General features: G+C 40.8%; 4 protein-coding genes and 2 non-coding genes across 6 annotated transcripts; 2 read left to right on the forward strand and 4 right to left on the reverse strand.

Annotated features, from left to right (window-relative positions):
• Positions 1-714: 714 nt before the first annotated feature.
• Trnav-cac lies at positions 715-787 on the forward strand. Its single transcript has one exon. It is a non-coding gene; the product is annotated as a tRNA-Val (tRNA).
• A 1,451-nt stretch (positions 788-2,238) lies between these two features.
• Positions 2,239-3,527, reverse strand: LOC124203528 (alpha-(1,3)-fucosyltransferase C-like). The gene is made up of 6 exons (XM_046600202.1): positions 3,516-3,527; positions 3,222-3,329; positions 2,922-3,133; positions 2,669-2,816; positions 2,510-2,598; positions 2,239-2,452 (listed from the first exon to the last, which is right to left on the reverse strand). The coding sequence occupies exons 1-6, from the start codon at positions 3,525-3,527 to the stop codon at positions 2,323-2,325; spliced, it is 699 nt and encodes a 232-aa protein (XP_046456158.1). The 3' UTR covers positions 2,239-2,322.
• On the reverse strand, positions 3,469-9,269 carry LOC124204133 (DNA-directed RNA polymerase II subunit RPB1-like). The gene is made up of 6 exons (XM_046601142.1): positions 9,122-9,269; positions 8,646-9,005; positions 7,930-8,575; positions 7,135-7,860; positions 4,565-7,068; positions 3,469-4,443 (listed from the first exon to the last, which is right to left on the reverse strand). The coding sequence occupies exons 2-6, from the start codon at positions 8,985-8,987 to the stop codon at positions 4,255-4,257; spliced, it is 4,407 nt and encodes a 1,468-aa protein (XP_046457098.1). The 5' UTR covers positions 8,988-9,005; positions 9,122-9,269; the 3' UTR covers positions 3,469-4,254.
• A 4,042-nt stretch (positions 9,270-13,311) lies between these two features.
• Trnav-cac lies at positions 13,312-13,384 on the forward strand. The gene has a single exon. It is a non-coding gene; the product is annotated as a tRNA-Val (tRNA).
• A 1,445-nt stretch (positions 13,385-14,829) lies between these two features.
• On the reverse strand, positions 14,830-16,871 carry LOC124204136 (alpha-(1,3)-fucosyltransferase C-like). Its single transcript, XM_046601145.1, has 7 exons — positions 16,478-16,871; positions 15,986-16,312; positions 15,811-15,913; positions 15,511-15,722; positions 15,258-15,405; positions 15,098-15,186; positions 14,830-15,041 (listed from the first exon to the last, which is right to left on the reverse strand). The coding sequence occupies exons 1-7, from the start codon at positions 16,753-16,755 to the stop codon at positions 14,912-14,914; spliced, it is 1,287 nt and encodes a 428-aa protein (XP_046457101.1). The 5' UTR covers positions 16,756-16,871; the 3' UTR covers positions 14,830-14,911.
• A 1,300-nt stretch (positions 16,872-18,171) lies between these two features.
• LOC124203531 (carbohydrate sulfotransferase 1-like) lies at positions 18,172-19,409 on the reverse strand. Its single transcript, XM_046600203.1, has 2 exons — positions 19,274-19,409; positions 18,172-19,207 (listed from the first exon to the last, which is right to left on the reverse strand). The coding sequence occupies exons 1-2, from the start codon at positions 19,407-19,409 to the stop codon at positions 18,201-18,203; spliced, it is 1,143 nt and encodes a 380-aa protein (XP_046456159.1). The 3' UTR covers positions 18,172-18,200.
• Between the last annotated feature and the right edge of the window lie 38 nt (positions 19,410-19,447).

The following is a 19,447-nucleotide window of genomic DNA, read 5'->3' on the forward strand; positions in this document are numbered from 1 at the left end:
CAGGAGGTTGCCCAGTGATCTGATTTTATCCTGGACACCTTCGAGTAACCAATGGAGGGCTCTGATGGATCTGTCCCAGATGGTCGGGCGGCGGTTGATGGGTTCGTCGTCGCTGGTTTCATCGCACGGCATTTCCCAGACGGTGCGAGATGAAACTGAGAAAAAGTCGCCGGGCGGTGGTAATTCGTCGCAGTGGGGCACCGGTTCTCCTTTGCTGGTGATGGAGATGCGGTTGATGTCGCAGACGGTCATAATCGTTTCTCGTTCGAATGAGAAATTCGACGATGAAGCCATCGTCGCTGGTAGAAAGGCAATCAGCATGCAGTAAATGATTGGTAACATTATGCTGGTTTTAGTTGCTTTAAGAATGAGTCAACAACTAGTAGACAACAGCGTGAACTGAATTACTTTAAGATGGGTCGGCTGTAGTTTATATAGACGGTGCTGGGTCTCCCGGTGTTGGCAACGATAACTGGCAACAATTATTTTCGATTTTTAGTATTGCAAATAATATTTGAATGATTTTTATTAGTGATTTCAGTCATTAAATTTTATTTCCAATATTGTTCTGCTATAATAGTCGCAAATATTTGCAATGATTTATTTATTATTACTTCTTTAATCTCTGTCGGTCAGTGCGTCACCATTCTTGACTAAAGAACAACGAAAACCTACTAGCAAAATTATAAAACACTACAGCTCTGCTTATGATAAGCACTTGTAGTGTAGTGGTTATCACGGCTGTCTCACACACAGCAGGTCCTCAGTTCGAACCTGGGCAAGTGCATAAAGTATCACCTTTTTCCAAAATACGAATTCGAATTTTTAATTCAGAAAAATTCAAGTTCAAGTTTAAGTTGATTAATAGTTTGATTAAAATTCGAAAGCTTAGGAAATAGTATCTCATGGCCTATCCTATTGTTTGAACCACGGGAATAACCAAATCAGCTATACTTTTATTTTAGGGGGCTATCTTTTCCTTCCAAATAGGTACGGCATGTTAAAAAAAAGAGAAATTTGATCTTTTTTGTCAAGTTTTTCCTTTATGGAAAATGTCTCGGGAAAATATTGCTCAAGACGACAAAAGAATTTTTGTATGGAAATCGGAAAAAGCGAATCAGTTACTAAATTAATGAAAACCGAACTAAAAAATATTTTTCTGTCGGCTAATGCTTTCTTAGTAATAGCTTTATTTTGTAAAGCTTTTCTTTTCACTTAAGGGTAGACGACAAGGGGATAGGTGAGAAAAAAAAACATAATGGCTGACGCAGGTGAAAGTTAGAGAATGAAAAATATTCCGTTTCCTCACCCATCCCTCTCAGTCCGACAATAATCGAAATTTCAGCACGTTACTTTTGTATTCAAGGCGATTTTATACATGTATCCGTGTTCCGTGCTACAGACATAACACAATGTCAGGAATTCGAACTCGGTGGAATCTGGAATTTGAATAAAGTCTACGTGTGACCGTGAGTCTTCTTAAAACGGTAGTAAGGGCTCCATATTTAGATCCACCTTTAGGCTGTTGAGCAACGACAAATGCTTTTGAATTGATTTGTGAATTGATTTCTGTTTCCCGATTAATGCACACTCCGCAAGAAACCTAATGAAGTTTAAATGCCGTATAGGAAACACGCTAACAGTAGTTTACGTTCCAGGCTATACTCTCAGCAGCGTCTACGTTTGAATGGTGTCATAATATTATATAATTATTGCCAACAGGCGGTATCATTAGGTATTGCCAAAATAAATATTACCCAACATATCTTGTCAAAAGCAAAAATTAAAATATTGCAAGTCAGCCCAAGTTATTTCTCAGCCTTTATTGACAACCATATCCTGTTCGTCTAGCTGCCACCTGTTACCTGTGCGTTTTGCGTGCGATATTGAGACCCGAGTGATTGTCTTTGTGCGACATTTTGCGCGTTTCTCTGCTCAACGAGGCGATGGTGGTATTTATTTCAGTCCATCAAGTTCCCACTTCATTAACTAGCACATTAACTTTCACTTTCAGTCGTTATCTTGGTCAAGTATACAATGGGACAGAGCACTATTTAACTGTCGCACCTATAGTGTAGCGATTATCACGGTTGACATACAACAGGTCCTCAATTCGACCATGGGCAGGTGCAGTTAACTCAACTTTTTGATTCAGTCATAAAATATTAACAGGATAATAAATGAATTACGAACGTTGATTCAAAACTAAGGAGAATTGAAACACAAAAAAGAGATTCATCGTTAATAAGAATTTTTTTAAATTTTAACTTAAGCTTAGATGAGTACACGATAATAAAATTAAAATCATAGGTGAGCACGAATCTAATCATCAAAAGACCAGGGAATTTGAATGCTGTGCAGGTCATCGACAGTTCCATTATGCCGGATCACAATGCCACGGTCTTCTGGAGCGCTGCATTTGGTGTTGTTGTACCACCAATCGTCAAGATTTCTAAACAGGATTTTTTTTAAAATGCTCTAGTTATGTAATTAAATTTTATTACACTACCGATAAATTTTGCGAGGAAGATTGCTATTCAGTTTCTCGCACAAATCACAAAACGGTCGAGAAGCCAATTCTCCATATCCCGAATGCACCTGAAAATTAATTTTCGTACGGAAAAATGTAAACACTCAACTTAATTGTAATTAATTTGGTGTAAATTACCTTGTAAACGTCTTTCCACCAAAAATGACGGAAATAATGTTTTTCATCTTTTTCAAGTTTCAGTAAGTGATCAGCTAACTCTTTCGGGTTGAACGACAGAGCATCAATGAACGAATGTGGTGGTGCAATCAGTTTATAATCAGCTCCCCTGTTAAAAAAAAAATAATTCAAATTTTTAAAAAGGTTATCCAAATAAATGTCTTGTCCAACGTAATTAAATTAATACCAGAATTAAATTAACTATTGAAATTACCCGAAAACGATAGGCACAGTATTACGACTGAGCAGATCGAAAAATCTTTTCGTGACAAAGTCGTCACAAATGAAACGTTCGAATGCTAGAACGAATTTGTAATTCTCGGCCAACATGTCCAGACAAGGTAGAATAGCAGCAGTGGGTGTTCCGTTCGTTTCCGGACAACTTTGAGTGCCACAGGGTCCGTAGCTATCTACTTCAATGTACTCCTGCACATAAAAAATGAAATAATGGTATTGCACGCTACTTAAAAGACTTTATTGTTGAGGTAATAAAATATTATTTGGAAAATACTACTCTCAACTCGTTGATGTATCCTTCCCTTCCCGTTTGCTCTTGGATCCACAGCGAGCTACGTACCAGCCGACTAGCTTCTTCTTTTTCCAATTTTCTCGCATTCCAATTCTTGTGCAAAAATTAATTCATTAGTTTAAAAGTAATTAAACGACTTGATGAGAAATTTTTACGTCTTACTGGGAAAAAGTATTTTTAAAAAGACTCTTGTCCCCCGCCAAGACAATTGGCACAATAAAAACGAGTGAAATAGGAGATTTTTCATGTATCAAATCGTACACACACATACACTCTCACATATATGCGCATATTTTTGGACCAACAAAGAAAACACACGGGAGAAATAAACGAGGGGCAGGGAAACATAGGGGCGGCAGTTTTCCCATCATTACTTATCACATTCTCGAGATGAATAAGCCGGGACAAAAAAATAACGAAAAATGGTTTAACGAATTTTAAATGCCCAGTCGGTTGCTTGCAAAATAAAGGGTTGTGTGGATTTTACTTTTGATAACGAAATATTGTGGGGACAAGATAAAGTAGGGGTGTAGGAGAATTAAGAGAATTCTCATAGTCGGAAATATTTTAAATGCGTGCAAAAAGTGAATAATAAAGTTCTAGTAGTTTTGTTAAGATTTTTACTTTTGGGGGGAGATGGGGAGGGAAAATCTAATAAAGAGAAAAAAAAACTGCGCACTTTGTGCCACTGGCCCCGTTCATGAACGAAGAACGACAAAATGGGGGGGGGGGGGGGGGTTGGAGATAGAGAGGGCTTGTCCATGCCCGCCTTAGCTCACAGCTGAGAGATCAAAGAGGGACGATCCTTCCGCGAAATGCCAAAAAACAAAACTTTAACAATCAAAAAGGAGGGAGAGATAAAGAGAAACAGGGAGGGCGGATGGGGGGAGAATTTTCCGAAAAGAATCGGTCGCAAGTTGCGCAATCTACGTTCGTTTTTCTTCTTGTTGTCGAGTTTGTTGGGGATGGGGAATACATTTGAAAGTAGTGGGACACTCTCTCGGTACAGGAATTGCGATTAGTTGATAATAATCTGCTCCGGATCAACATCGATAACATCAAAGCACCCTGTGCCCATACGTGGTAGCTGGCCTAAAATGATATTTTCGGACACACCGCGTAAAGGGTCAACTTCAGCATGTGCAGCTGCTTCCAGTAGCACATCTACCGTTTCTCGGACGGTACATCTCATCAACGCACCAGTGTCCTAGAAAAACAAACACAAAACAAAACAAAACAAACACAAAACAAAACAAAACAAACCAAAACAAAACAAAACAGATTAGGGAAATTGATTAGAGAACTACAATAAAACAAATTGTATTTACCTCTCTGTTAATTTCGCGAGGAGTGATGGCCATCGAATCACCCTCGGAAGTAATGACGTCACAAAGAAGAGCCAGATGACGACGGTTGACGTCAAGGCCGTAGAATTGTAAAAGAGTTTTCATTTCTTTCTCTATGGATTTTCGAGCAGCCTCGATACCAAGAACAGCAATAATTTCACAAATGTCGTTTGAATAGGTACGAACAGGGTCGACATCACGTTCGCTCAACACTCTCATCAACTGCGTACCGTCCGTTTCGAGGATCCATTCGGGGATTGCCTCAAACTCGCCGGCCTCTGTGACGACAATTCGCTTCTTCTGATCAGTTTGTGGCAAATGCATGTACACTTTGTTGATAGATTCAATGCCCTGTAATGTCATGTCAGACAGCATGTTGGCTTCGATGCAGCGCAAAAACACATCATCTTCCATCTTGTCAACTTGTTCTTCTTCGTCGCTACTGTCGCTGCTGCCGTCGCTATCCATGATGAAATGGATCCGAAGGACCAACTTTTCGGCGTTGTCATCGCTGAAGATTAGTTTGAGAGAGTTGCCGAACTCGGCATTGACTTTTTCAGCAATCTGCTTCATGGTCAACCGCTTGTCCGTCATACGCTTTCGATCAAGTTCGATACGCAACAACCAAGGCGAGAGTTGATTAGGATCAAAATCGGGCATTTCGTAGTAGACATTGACGAATTCCTGATCTTCCAGGATGACCGTGTTTCGAGGATCTGGGTCGTAGTAGATGGCTGTGTTCGCCTTTACCATTCGCAACGTCGTGTGCTCAAGCCGACACAAAACAATTTTAGCTTTTTCGGCATCACGTGCTGCTGCTCCCGTCAAGAAGACCGTCATAGACGGGGCTTTCGGATTCTTACTGATGTTGATAATTTCATTAAGACGGGCGACACCGAGTGTTGCGTTCTTGGATGACACACCAGCAAAATGGAAAGTGTTGAGCGTCATTTGAGTGGCAGGTTCACCGATAGACTGGGCTGCGAGTGCTCCCACCATTTCACCAGGTTGAGCTTGCGCTTGCCGGAAACGGGTTTCGATCTCGCCGATGAGCCATTCAAAGGCTTCCGATGAAAGACGATATTCTTCAGCTAGTCGCTTGGAACACAATGTAGAGCGAACTAGGCACTGGAACAAGAGCGTGGCGTTCTGATTGGCTTGGATGCTCAATTTGTCTTCGCCAACGACGATGACGCATTTGGCTAGCAGGTCTCTAACGCCTTGGATAACACGAAGTGGACTCAAATCTGTCGGTGCTCGTTTGTTGATGCGGAACTTCTTCTGGACGTTCCAAATCATGCGCTGCAGGTTACAAGGCAACACCACTTTGTTCTCGCCGGTAGGGAAAATTTGACGTAGAGCCTCGCGATCTTTGTATAACTGCTCCCATTCGTGTTCGATTTCGGTGATGACTTCCGCGCTACTGGTCAATTCACGCGTGATTTCTTCATTAAACATGCGTCGAACATAGGGCTCGTTGCTTGGTTCAAACTTGAAATTCTTTTCGAATTCTGTATTCGAAAGCTTTACGGTTGGCAATGTCTGAAATTCGACGGATTCGCCAGAAAGCCCGTCTTCTCCATAGGAAAGCTGAAGAAGCTGGCCGGCAGAGTTCCGTACCGTTCCGTCGTAGTGGACCATCACAGACTCCATAGCTTTGATGAGACGTCGCTGAATGTAACCAGAATTGACGGATGTATCGATGAGACGTTCACGACCAGCCATAGCGTGGAAGTAAAACTCGGAAGGTGTCAAACCTGACACGTATGAATTTTCGACGAAACCTCTAGATTCGGGACCGGAATCGTCTTTGATGAAGTGGGGCAAAGTCCTCTTGCGGAATCCAAAGGGAATTCGTTTACCCTCGACGTTCTGCTGACCGACGCAGGCAATGACCCGAGAGATGTTGAAATAAGATCCTCCGGAACCAGCTTCCACCATAGCCTTGAGGTTATTGTACTCTGTCAGAGAGTTCTTAGCTGAAGCACCAGTTTCGTCTCGGGTGTCGATTAGAATACGGTTTACTTGATTTTCGAAAGTCTCTCGTAGAGTGTTACCAGGTGTGGGTTCAAGCTCATCATTGTGAGACTTTTGAATGACCTCTATCACGTCTTCTTTAGCCTTTTGGATGGTAGCCTGAATTTCCATATACGTTTGATGATAAGCTATTAACGTGTCTGCAATGCCGATGCTGTGACCCTCGTACAGCAACCAGTTGTTGATGACCGTTTGAATGTTGCCGTAGAATCGACCGCATACTTCGTGACCCAATTCCATGAAAATAATGTGCAGCAGAGAGGCGGCAGAGTCACCGAGCGTCTTTTTACATAGAATGCCCATGACCAACTCGCCATTTTCGACCATGACTTTGGTGTCACCAGGAGAGATCCACTTGTAGGGCCCTTCGTCTTCATCATCAGGATGGGTAGAATGCGTTCGCATCATGTTGACGTTTCCAGGGATGATGAGAGTGAACAACTGCTTGCCTATAATCATTAAAATAAATGTTATTTGCCATTTAGCTTAGACGTCATAATTAATCATTGAATTACCTGTCCACTGAGGTCTCGGTTTGAGAATGGCTGGCTGAGGCATCTTGCCATTCCAAGTGGGGAGAAACATGAGTAAATTCATCATCTGGTCTTTCTCGAGGAACACGTCGCGCTTCGTCATCTTACTCGCACCTAGAAGTGCGTCTTGGACGATTCCCATAACAGGTTTATTGGCCTGGGGTGTGATGATTTGGCGTGAAGTGAGGAGAAGGTTTTCAGTTTCAGCACGCGTCTCCATACTTTGAGGAACATGCATGTTCATTTCGTCACCATCAAAATAGGCGTCGTAGGCGGCAGCAACGCTAGGATTCATACGAAACGTCGAAAAGGGGAGCACTTTAACACGATGTCCCATCATAGATTCTTTTCGCAACGACGGTTGCCGATTAAGAACGACAAGATCGTCATCCCGAATATGACGTTCTATCCTATCACCACATTCCAGACCACGAACGTGCTTGGGGCGAAATCTCGGACCTATACGTCTGCCGTTTTTTTTAATTATGTACTTGGCTCCAGGATGCTGCCAGTCACCTCGCTGGACCAATTCTCGCATCTCGTCGATGTTGAAAGACGTCACGAATTCAGGGAAGGTAATTTTTTGTGCGATACTTGGTGGCACGCCGACTTGGTCGATACGCAGATTGGGATCAGGCGTAATTACTGTACGAGCCGAAAAGTTTACACGCTTTCCCATCAAGTTACTTCGAATACGCCCGTATCTCCCTGCAAATAGAAAGAAGAAAATACGTTAGATATTATTTAAAAAAAAACAAAAAATCTAAAATGTTTTACCTTCCAAACGTTGTTTGAATGACACGATCGGAAGTCCCGATTTCAACTTTGCAACCGGAAGGCCTTCAAGGACGTCATTCTTCATCATTGTGGCAACATGATTCTGAAGCATTCTTATATTTTCGGCAATGATGTGGGCCGCAGCACCAGATTGCACGTTGCTTTGCAGCTCATTGTTTGTTTTTATCACATCGGCCAATTTAAGTGTAATGTCTTCTTGGGTTGCCCCATTCTCAACTGCAGGTCGAACAGCAAGTGGGGGTACAGGCAAGCAAGTGACGATCATCCAATCTGGACGAGCGCATGTAGGATCCATACCGAGGATTGCACACTCTTCGTCAGAAATGTGTTTGAAAATCTCCCAAACACGTTCAGCTGTCAAAACTATTTTCTTTTCTTGAGAGTCTTCATTGACGTGTTTCCACACGCCAATCATCCCCAATCCTTGACGACGAATTATAGGCTGATACCGACCACATCCAACATGACATGTTTTTTCTTCTTCTGATTTGTCCTCGTCTTCTCCAATATAAATTTTGCAGATGTTTATGCCTTTGCAGAGATCATATACATGGGCCAAACGTTTTCGAGGTTGCCCTTCGGAGTTCACCAAAATCTTCTGGATTCTTGGATTGTTGGGGCTCACCTAGGGAATCACGAAGTAAATCTTAAATTAGAACTTAAGATACATGTTGTATGCAGATGTTAGACTTTACCAGTAGTTTTGAGCAGTAGAAACACACGCAGTGTAAGATTTTTATTGTCTTCATAAGAAACCCAATATGAAAGACTGGTTTAGCAAGATCGATATGACCAAAATGTCCTGGGCATTCTTTCCGTGTTCCCTTACAAGTTACACACCTTCCTGACTGATCAATTACTCCTAGTCTGGGATCTGTGAGCCCACCCAAATATTTGGGCTTTCTTTCATATTCTGGAAAAACTACGCCGCCATCTGTAACAGACATCCTTCGGATTTCATCTGGGCTCAAAATGCCAAATTGAACCCGTTTCACCAGCCGGATGGTGGCTTGCGAGTCTGATCCTAAAGTATCCATGTCAGCAGCAATCTCACCCTAGAATGAGATCAATAAAAAGATTAGGGTTCCATCTTCAGGGGCCACTATCAAGAACGCTTTCAATGATTTCTTTAAATTTCGTTAAAAATAAGTAACAGAATAAAATGTAGTACCGTAGGAATGGGAAAGTACGGTGGATATCAACAAAAACAATACAATGCCAACAGAATGAGAAAAAAAAAACAGATATTTTCGGAAACAAGTGTACGATGCTTCCCCTGAACAATGGCGGTCTACGTCCGACTCGAAACTGAAACGTTTGAACGTATTTTGACTATTTTCCCTCCCCCTTTCCTAAAGAACGTTGCCATGTTTCTATTTTTGTCTAGAGGTTGAGGATGTGAGGACAGAGCCGGTGAGGATGTGAGGATGAGGGTTTTCGGGGTTTTTAATCGTTTTTAACCCCAAACAAAATGCAAGAAGCGATTTTGTCATCATTGTTCATATCAACTCTTTTGATATGATTCGGTCCCGATAGACGAGATACGATACGAGATGTATGAAGGATCGAGCGGAGGTCATGCTCCTGCTCCAATGGCCCAAGCTATCATGAAATATATCGTGGTAATTATATTACAAATTACCGGTTTCAAAAATGAGAGGGAATACTCAAAATGTCGCCGGCCAGAGAATTAGATCCAAGATTTTACGACTGGGCGAATTAAATGTCAACCTTTGAAAAACGTAATTATCATGACGCTCATAGGGTAGTGGTTAGAGCGTCTGATATATCCATTGATGTATCGGCCGGGATGTTCCAACGCACCTCTTGATTCTTTGTAGCTTTAACTAGTCACGCATTGTTTGTTAGAGTAGTCGTTTCGAGTTTGAACATGTCATGTCATGTTTAAATGAAGGGACGCCAGTGTGCAAGTTGTCTTTCTATACCCGAATAGTATATTGTTGTTTTTTTTTTTTTGTTTTTTTTTTCAGTTTCCTTAAATATTTATTTATTAGTAGATTAAAGTTGGGCTCCGTACTCTTACATAAGCTGATTGGGTAATCGACTGGCCAGCGTTAAGCTGTGTTGTCAGCGGTTCAAGTCCTTGCACATTGAAAACATTTTTTAAAACTCTGAATTAGTTTTCAATCCAGATATTTTAACTTTATACGTTTTTAGTGTTTCTTGGCTGAATAATTAAATCTAATACATGAAAAAGTTAACTGAAATTTTGGGTGAACAGTTTTGAAGGAGGCAATTAATAATTCGGTTAAAATCTTGGATGTAAAATCGGGTTTTCAACTTTCTGATTTTAGCTGGCTCTACCATCTCTTCTTATTAAACCATGGCTTTATCCTTTATCATATCCCTATCAATATCTGCTCGTCCCAAGAAAGCATATAGCTTGTAAAACCATTGACGAGATAACCATCAAATTTTGTCATTTTCTTAACTTTATTTTTGATATAATAATAAAATCGTATTAAATAAATTAAAAAAAAAGATAGCAAAGGGAATTTATTAATTTTTAGAATTGTATTATATACTGACATTTCAAAGAAAAAAGCCTGGCAGGCCAGAGGGGTGGTTTCAAATATTTGTTTGCTTTTTTCAAACATGAAAAATTATACCATCTTGACAGGCATCACTGCCGCAAGGGCAGCAAGTCAATTGACATTGACACTCTTCGCAAAACAGCAGAGTCTTGCACCTGAATCTTCCCGTGATGATATCCTGTCCGCAAATCTGGCACAAAATGCTATCGACGCCCAATTTCCAGTGAGCGATGAGAGACAAGATGAGCGTCGGCATGAAGCGATGGTACCATCGTCTTGGCTGATAAAAGGAAATGATTGCATCATTTTGACCGCGATCGAAACACGGATGCTTAATTTCTTCTTCGGCTAATTTTTCTACCACAACGCTCCTCTTACTACGTTCTTCGTTGATTTCCTCCAGTGTCACTTCAGTTCTTTCCTCGCCTCTTTTGGGTATAAGAAAATCGCATATGCGACACATGATGTAGTCCGACTTGCTCTGGTACAGTCCAATCAAGAAATAGAAAAAGGCCAGTAGAAACAACATGACCCACGTCCGCCAATCGACCGGAATGAAGGCCGTATTGCAGGCTGAAGAATCGGCGATCTTGCAGTATTTACTCTCGAGGCTGAAGCCGCCCAGGACGGCCCGCATCAGAACGGCGAACATTCCATCGCCCTGGACGTTGAAGACGAACCGGGCCGATCCGTAGTTGGGCACGACGAATTGGATATTCATCAGCAAATGATGCAAGTATTTGGCCGACTGCTCGAACCAAAAACAAAACATGACTTTGACAATCAAGCGGACCGATTCGGCGAATCGCGATGGATAGTTGTACATGATGTAAATGTAGTCGAACATGACACGGGTGAATGACGTGTAGTATCGTCCTTTTTCTCGTCGTGTCACATGGACGTTCCAGCGTTCCATGATGGCTCTGCTCAGGTAATTGTTGCAAAAGTAGAGATTGCGTCGGTATTTCAGCAGGAAAACGGTGGCGTAGATCAGAGATAACAGGACGAGTGACAGACACAAACCGGCCAGTCCCCAGCTGATGAAATGACGCAACCACCAAGTCCATTTGGAGGTGAACAAATCGAAACCGGCCGTCATCTCCAGCAGGTCGTTGTTGACTTTAGGTGTCAGCGGGTCGATGATGATTTCACGGGCCAGAGTATCCAGAGCTTCTTGATAATGGGCGAATGCTGCGCCAAATGCAGTGGTCTCATCAAAGTTCATGGAACAGAATTTCTCCACATCTAGCGAATCCAATCGTAGACACGAATAGTGTCCCAATTTGAAGCAAGTGTCGGTGACCAGGGCGACGAAATCGACTAAAGGGCCGAGGTTGAAAGTCTCCGTTCTGCAAGTGCCGTAAATGAAGTGAAAACATTCACCTTTCCACTGATTCTGTTTGATCTGACAAGCTGTCTGGAGAACGTTGGTGAATGCTTGATCCCACTGGGCGAAAGTGCTCATCGGTGAAGGTGCCACTTGGCCAAACGTCTCGAAGATTTCCCTGTTCAACAGGTGAGCGCTTTCTTTCATAAATTCAATTTCTTGACGGTTCTGGTCGCTGAGTCCAAAGACCTTCTGGAACATTCGGAAAAACGGCAAGAGAAACACTTTGACGAGGATCAGCTTCTCGTCGATGTAGAGGCCCATCAGGCAGATAATGTGGATCACAATCGAGCCGCAGTTGATGAAGATGCTTAGGATAGGTCCGAAAAACAATTGGGTTTCAAAGACGTGCATAATGCAGAAACCGAAGAGCGGGATCAGCAGTTCCATGGAGGTGAGGACGCCGATGGCCGACAGGTAGAATTTCGGGTACCACGGAGTTAGTGCGAATAAGCCGATAGCCACAAAAACAGCCATGACGTAAATGTTTTCAAAGTAGAGGTGGATCATGTAAAAGGCAGCCGACGCAGCGAATCCTATGAGCACGTTCAAAATGATGTTGTAGATGAGCTTACCTGCTCGGCTGAGGTATAGCCCTTGAACGAAAAACAGTAGAGAACACGCCAAACTGCCCACGAGAAACCAGTAAACATTCCATCGACGAGTGATGAGCGATAGACGACTGACATCTTCGATGGCGAGAACCAGGAGGTTGCCCAGTGATCTGATTTTATCCTGGACACCTTCGAGTAACCAATGGAGGGCTCTGATGGATCTGTCCCAGATGGTCGGGCGGCGGTTGATGGGTTCGTCGTCGCTGGTTTCATCGCACGGCATTTCCCAGACGGTGCGAGATGAAACTGAGAAAAAGTCGCCGGGCGGTGGTAATTCGTCGCAGTGGGGCACCGGTTCTCCTTTGCTGGTGATGGAGATGCGGTTGATGTCGCAGACGGTCATAATCGTTTCTCGTTCGAATGAGAAATTCGACGATGAAGCCATCGTCGCTGGTAGAAAGACAATCAGCATGCAGTAAATGATTGGTAACATTATGCTGGTTTTAGTTGCTTTAAGAATGAGTCAACAACTAGTAGACAACAGCGTGAACTGAATTACTTTAAGATGGGTCGGCTGTAGTTTATATAGACGGTGCTGGGTCTCCCGGTGTTGGCAACGATAACTGGCAACAATTATTTTCGATTTTTAGTATTGCAAATTATATTTGAATGATTTTTATTAGTGATTTCAGTCATTAAATTTTATTTCCAATATTGTTCTGTATATAAAAGTCGTAAATATTTGCAATGATTTATTTATTATTACTTCTTTAATCTCTGTCGGTCAGTGTGTCACCATTCTTGACTAAAAAACAACGAAAACCGACTAGCAAAATGATAAAACACTACAGCACGAGAATTATAAGCACTTGTAGTGTAGTGGTTATCACGGCTGTCTCACACACAGCAGGTCCTCAGTTCGAACCTGGGCAAGTGCATTAAGCTTTATCTTTTTCCAAAAATACGACTTCGAATTTTTAATTCAGAAAAATTCGAGTCCAAGTTTAAGTTGATTAATAGTTTGATTAAAATTGGAAAGCTTAGGAAATAGTATCTCATGGCCTATCCTATTGTTTGAACCACGGGAATAACCAAATCAGCTATACTTTTATTTTAGGGGGCTATCTTTTCCTTCCAAATAGGTACGGCATGTTAAAAAAAAAATACGAAGAGAAATTTGAACTTTTTTGTCAAGTTTTTTCCTTTATGGAAATTGTCTCGGAAAAAGATTTTTTGGAGGGGAATAAGCTAATCAGTTACTGTAAAAATGAAAACCGAACTAAAAAATATTTTTCTGTCGGCTAATGCTTTCTTTTGTAAGTAATAGCTTTCTTTTGTAAAGCTTTTCTTTTCACTCTAGGGCAGACGACAAGGGGATAGGTGAGAAAAAAAACATAATGGCTGACGCAGGTGAAAGTTAGAGAATGAAAAATATTCCGTTTCCTCACCCATCCCTCTCAGTCCGACAATAATCGAAATTTCAGCACGTTACTTTTGTATTCAAGGCGATTTTATACATGTATCCGTGTTCCGTGCTACAACAGACATAACACAATGTCAGGAATTCGAACTCGGTGGAATCTTGAATTTGAATAAAGTCTACGTGTGACCGTGAATCTTCTTAAAACGGTAGTAAGGGCTCCATATTTAGATCCACCTTTAGGCTGTTGAGCAACGACAAATGCTTTTGAATTGATTTGTGAATTGATTTCTGTTTCCCGATTAATGAACACTCCGCAAGAAACCTAATGAAGTTTAAATGCCGTAATAGGAAACAGGCTAACAGTAGTTTACGTTCCAGGCTATACTCTCACCAGCGTCTACGTTTGAATGGTGTCATAATATTTTATAATTATTGCCAACAGGCGGTATCATTAGGTATTGCCAAAATAAATATTACCCAACATATCTTGTCAAAAGCAAAAATAAAAATATTGCAAGTCAGCCCAAGTTATTCCTCAGCCTTTATTGACAACCATATCCTGTTCGTCTAGCTGCCACCTGTTACCTGTGCGTTTTGAGTGCGATATTGAGACCCGAGTGATTGTCTTTGTGCGACATTTTTGCGCGTTTCTCTGCTCAACGAGGCGATGGTGGTATTTATTTCAGTCCATCAAGTTCCCCCTTCATTAATTTTCACTTTCAGTCGTTATCTTGGTCAAGTATACAATGGGACCGAGCACTATTTAACTGTCGCACCTATAGTGTAGCGATTATCACGGTTGACATACAACAGGTCCTCAATTCGACCATGGGCAGGTGCAGCTAACTCGACTTTTTGATTCAGTCATAAAATACTAAAATATTAACAGCTCATAATAAATGAATTATTACGAACGTTGATTCAAAATTAAGGAGAATGGAAACACAAAAAAGAGATTCGTCGTTAATAAGAATTTTTTAATTTTAACTTAAGCTTAAATGAGTACACGATAATCAAATTAAAATCATAGGAGAGCACGAATCTAATCATCAAAAGACCAGGGAATTTGAATGCTGTGCAGGTCATCGACAGTTCCATTATGCCGGATCACAATGCCACGGTCTTCTGGAGCGCTGCATTTGGTGTTGTTGTACCACCAATCGTCAAGATTTCTAAACAGGATTTTTTTTTAAATGCTCTAGTTATGTAATTAAATTTATTACACTACCGATAAATTTTGCGAGGAAGGTTGCTATTCAGTTTCTCGCACAAATCACAAAACGGTCGAGAAGCCAATTCTCCATATCCCGAATGCACCTGAAAATTAATTTTCGTACGCAATAAATGTAAGCACTCAACTTAATTGTAATTAATTTGGTGTAAATTACCTTGTAAACGTCTTTCCACCAAAAATGACGGAAATAATGTTTTTCATCTTTTTCAAGTTTTAGTAAGTGATCAGCTAACTCTTTCGGGTTGAACGACAGAGCATCAATGAACGAATGTGGTGGTGCAATCAGTTTGTAATCAGCTCCCCTGTTTAAAAAAAAATAATTAAAATTTTTAAAAAGCTTATCCAAATAAATGTCTTGTCCAACGTAATTAAATTAATACTAGAATTAAATTAACTATTGAAATTACCCGAAAACGATAGGCACAGTATCACGACTGAGCAGATCGAAAAATCTTTTCGTGACAAAGTCGTCACAAATGAAACGTTCGAATGCCAGAACGAATTTGTAATTCTCGGCCAGCATGTCCAGACAAGGTAGAATAGCAGCAGTGGGTGTTCCGTTCGTTTCCGGACAACTTTTAGTGCCACAGGGTCCGTAGCTATCTACTTCAATGTACTCCTGCACATAAAAAATGAAATAATGGTATTGCACGCTACTCAAAAGACTTGATTGTTGAGGTAATAAAATATTATTTGGAAAACACTACTCTCAACTCGTTGATGTATCCTTCCCGTTTGCTCTTGGATCCACAGCGAGCCACGTACCAGCCGACTAGCTTCTTCTTTTTCCAATTTTCTCGCATTCCAATTCTTGTGTAAAAATTAATTCATTAGTTTAAAAGTAATTAAACGTTTTGATGAGATATTTTTAAAACGTCTTACTGGGGAAACGAATGTCTTATTTTCAACGGCTGGTCCAGCAGCTTCTCGATCCAGCCCCTCTTCCAGGTGATGTCGGCATTCTCCCGGTAAGAGATTGTCCAGTTGAAGAAACTCCCGAAATGGTTGTCACGCTCAAAGTAATTGCGAGGGTAGCACATGGGGGGATCGTCGGTGAGCAAAACGAATCGCTGAAATCCTTGGCGGCCGTGAATTTTCGGTAGTTCGCACAAGTTGGTGTAGAGGAACACGATGGCATCCGCTTGTTCAGGAATCACTTTGGTTTTGTTTTTCGACAGGACGCAATTTGTGACCTTGCACCCCATACGACTGATATGAGATAAGAAAATATGTCATTAGATCTTAACAGTTTTTTTTCTCTTATATAATAATGTCAAAATAAACAAATCAGCTGAGCTTTTAGTAGATTTACAATCTCCAAAATAAATTCTAAATGTTTTAACTTAATTTGACAAATAAATCAATAAAAATTACCTGAAAGAAGAGTCGTCATCCAACGTGAAACCAAAGTCGCCGTACCACGGATTCCACATGAGAATTGTTTTCACTTTTTCAGATTCCTGAAAACTAACCGATGATTGATGCTCAATGTACTTAACAATATCCAATTCTTTAACTTCAACATTTTCCGTTTCATCGATTGTCAGCTGTTTCAGAGTGAAGACGTTGAATAAAAAGAAGAGCCACAGCGGGTAGAGAATACGATGTCGATTGAGTTTATAAAACACGTTCTGAAATCTACGTCTATTCATTGCGAATCAGCATGTAGCTCACCTATCGGTATACATTTACTGCCGCACTTGCTTGGCCGGTTGTGTTGGATGGACACTTGACTATACGACAACTGACAGCCATAGACGCTGGCCGTCGACTAAAAAAGGGCGCTGTCAACTTTTGGTGCTCCGCACGTATACATCCTATTGCTATACAGTTCCGGCCATATATAGTTACCGTGAAAAAGTGATCCACGTGTGCCCCAGAGCAAAGATAAGAAAGTAGCACCAATGAAGGGCACCAGATTTTAGTATGCGAGTAAATATTTCATAATAATTTACATATGAATTTTGGACCTAAGCTAATATTGTTCTTTTAACAACTATTATAGATATCTCGAGTTAATTTAATTAAAGTAGAGTTTAGATTATATGACAAAGGGACATTGGGGCCTTGAACCCTTGAACCAATGTTAATTAAACCAATTATGCGTTTCTCGTCTTCTAACTGCGTCCTCTCATCAGTCTAACGGTCTCTTCGATTTTTGCAGTTATTTATAGACAAAAAACCTGTTTGAGTAAACGACATTTTTTTTGCTTGTTTAGTCCAAGTTTTCAGACGTAGAAGTTGCATTTGTTTATATAAGAATAGAGCTAGAAGCACTTGCCGCGTTAATTATTTCACGCTCTAGGCTATACTAGACGCACGTCTTTCAGTTTGAAAATGACATGACGAAGCCTGTATAACTGAGTATAATTTCCAGCAGGAAGTAGTACAGATCGTACCGAAAAGTCTCTATAATTACCAAAGGAGCATGAAACACCGGAAAGGATGTTTTTGTAAGAACTATTTAAAATTTGGGGTTATACAGCACGCGCCTGATTTTGATGGGACAATTTGCACATTCTGTGGTTTATGTTGGTTACTGGTCACTGATGGGTACCAAGCTGGGTACCCACTACCCACGCAGTGACCATGAATGAGGCATTCAGTGGTGAATATTCTAAAACCTATCTGGGGATTTCGATCTGAGTTATTCATTTGTGTTTAGCAAGAATAAAATTGCATCGATTAATCAATCAAGTTACTGTTTCTGGGTATAGTCTTCTGACTATTCATTTTTATTTGAATGCAGATAATTTTATTATTACAATTTAAAAAATTATGTAAAATTGCACAGCAAGTCTCAGCAAATAGTCGGTGAAAACTTGAAAATCAAGCGTATTACAGACTTGCTTGTACATACAACTATGGAACACCGGAAGACCTTGTGGCTATCCAATTAAAAAAAAACTATTCGTGTTTAACACTGAAAGAAAAAGTTTGGAGAAAAATATGAAACACAAGTTAAATTCATGTTACCATTTTAAAAAGATGGGAAGGAGCTAGTTGAGAATGAAAAGAACTCTTTCCGAATATAATAAATTTTAGTTTTGTTACAAAATTATTTGGCTAAAATGAATTAACTTTGAACAAGCTCCTATTACAGAAAGCCAAGCATTTTCAAAGTTGGCGCGCAAACGTCTGAAATTTTGGCTATAGTTTCGTTAGACAATTTCGATTTCCAACCTAAAGCTACGGTGTTCGAATGCCGGATTGTTGAAAAAGGATTATCTCTGGTCTCATTTGATTGCGTATGTTTACTCAAAAAGACTTTCACCGAATCAGTGACGGGCATACCCAAGAACTTGTACAATTTCTCTGTCTCCAACTCAACGCTAGCGGCCAAGTCTTCAAACTTGATAAGGTAAAAGCGATCGGGAAACTGACTTTGCAGTTGACTTATTCGCTCTAGATCGTCTTTGACTTCGCCACATAGACGAGCTGCATCATTGCAAGCCGGATCTGGATCACACCAAGGCAAATTGATCCTGGATGCCATAACACCGCGAGGGTCGCGAACCAAGTAAATAATTTTCCACTCTTTAGTCAACTGATGGTCCGTTAGTAGTGACGAAAGCTCTTCAACTCGTAATCGAACCGTTTTCATTAGATGGACAGGAAAGAAGGAACAAAGCTGGCCAACAAATTCCGGTTGGATGCACAGAGATTGGTTGTGTTGACAAGAGTTCCAGACTCGGTGATTCATTACCATGAAATTTTGACTGCCTTCTACCAGCCCGTTCATGTCACGAAGATATTCAGTGGGAAACTGGCACTGGGAAAGGGATCGGATGAGTTCCGCCTTCGATCCGTTGTGTCGCTCGAAGTAGTACATCGGTTCGTACGAATAGAAAACGCCCGGTGAACTGCTGATGATTTCGCCGAGAAAAGTCGAACCCGATCTCCACGTCGTAACAATCAAAATCGGCTTGATTGGCGGGACGTTGCCATTTGAAATTCGGGTGTAAAAATCGGCTGCTGATTGGTCCGGTGGCAGAAGAATTCTGTGTTCTGCCAAAAGTTGTTCGATCCGAATGGCCCCAATTGCTTCCGCAATGCCAAAATTGAAAGAGACATCTTTAATAGCATTCAATATTTCTTGATTTCCTGTAAATTAATCAAATCAATTTATTAATTTATTTCGATTTTCTTAAACATTCTTTCTTTTGTTACCCAAAGATACTGGTCCCAAATCAAAGGGATTAAAATTTGAATTGTTTAAAGATATCAAATGAATCACGACAACGAAAGTCAACACCACCACCAAAAGAGCGCCGAGGGAAACTGAATATTTCTTTACGTATTTCATTTTGATGTCTAATAGTATATACTCCTAAACTGTTATAG

The sequence above is a fragment of the Daphnia pulex genome, chromosome 10 (genome assembly GCF_021134715.1).
Source record: "Daphnia pulex isolate KAP4 chromosome 10, ASM2113471v1".
NCBI lineage: Eukaryota > Metazoa > Arthropoda > Branchiopoda > Diplostraca > Daphniidae > Daphnia > Daphnia pulex.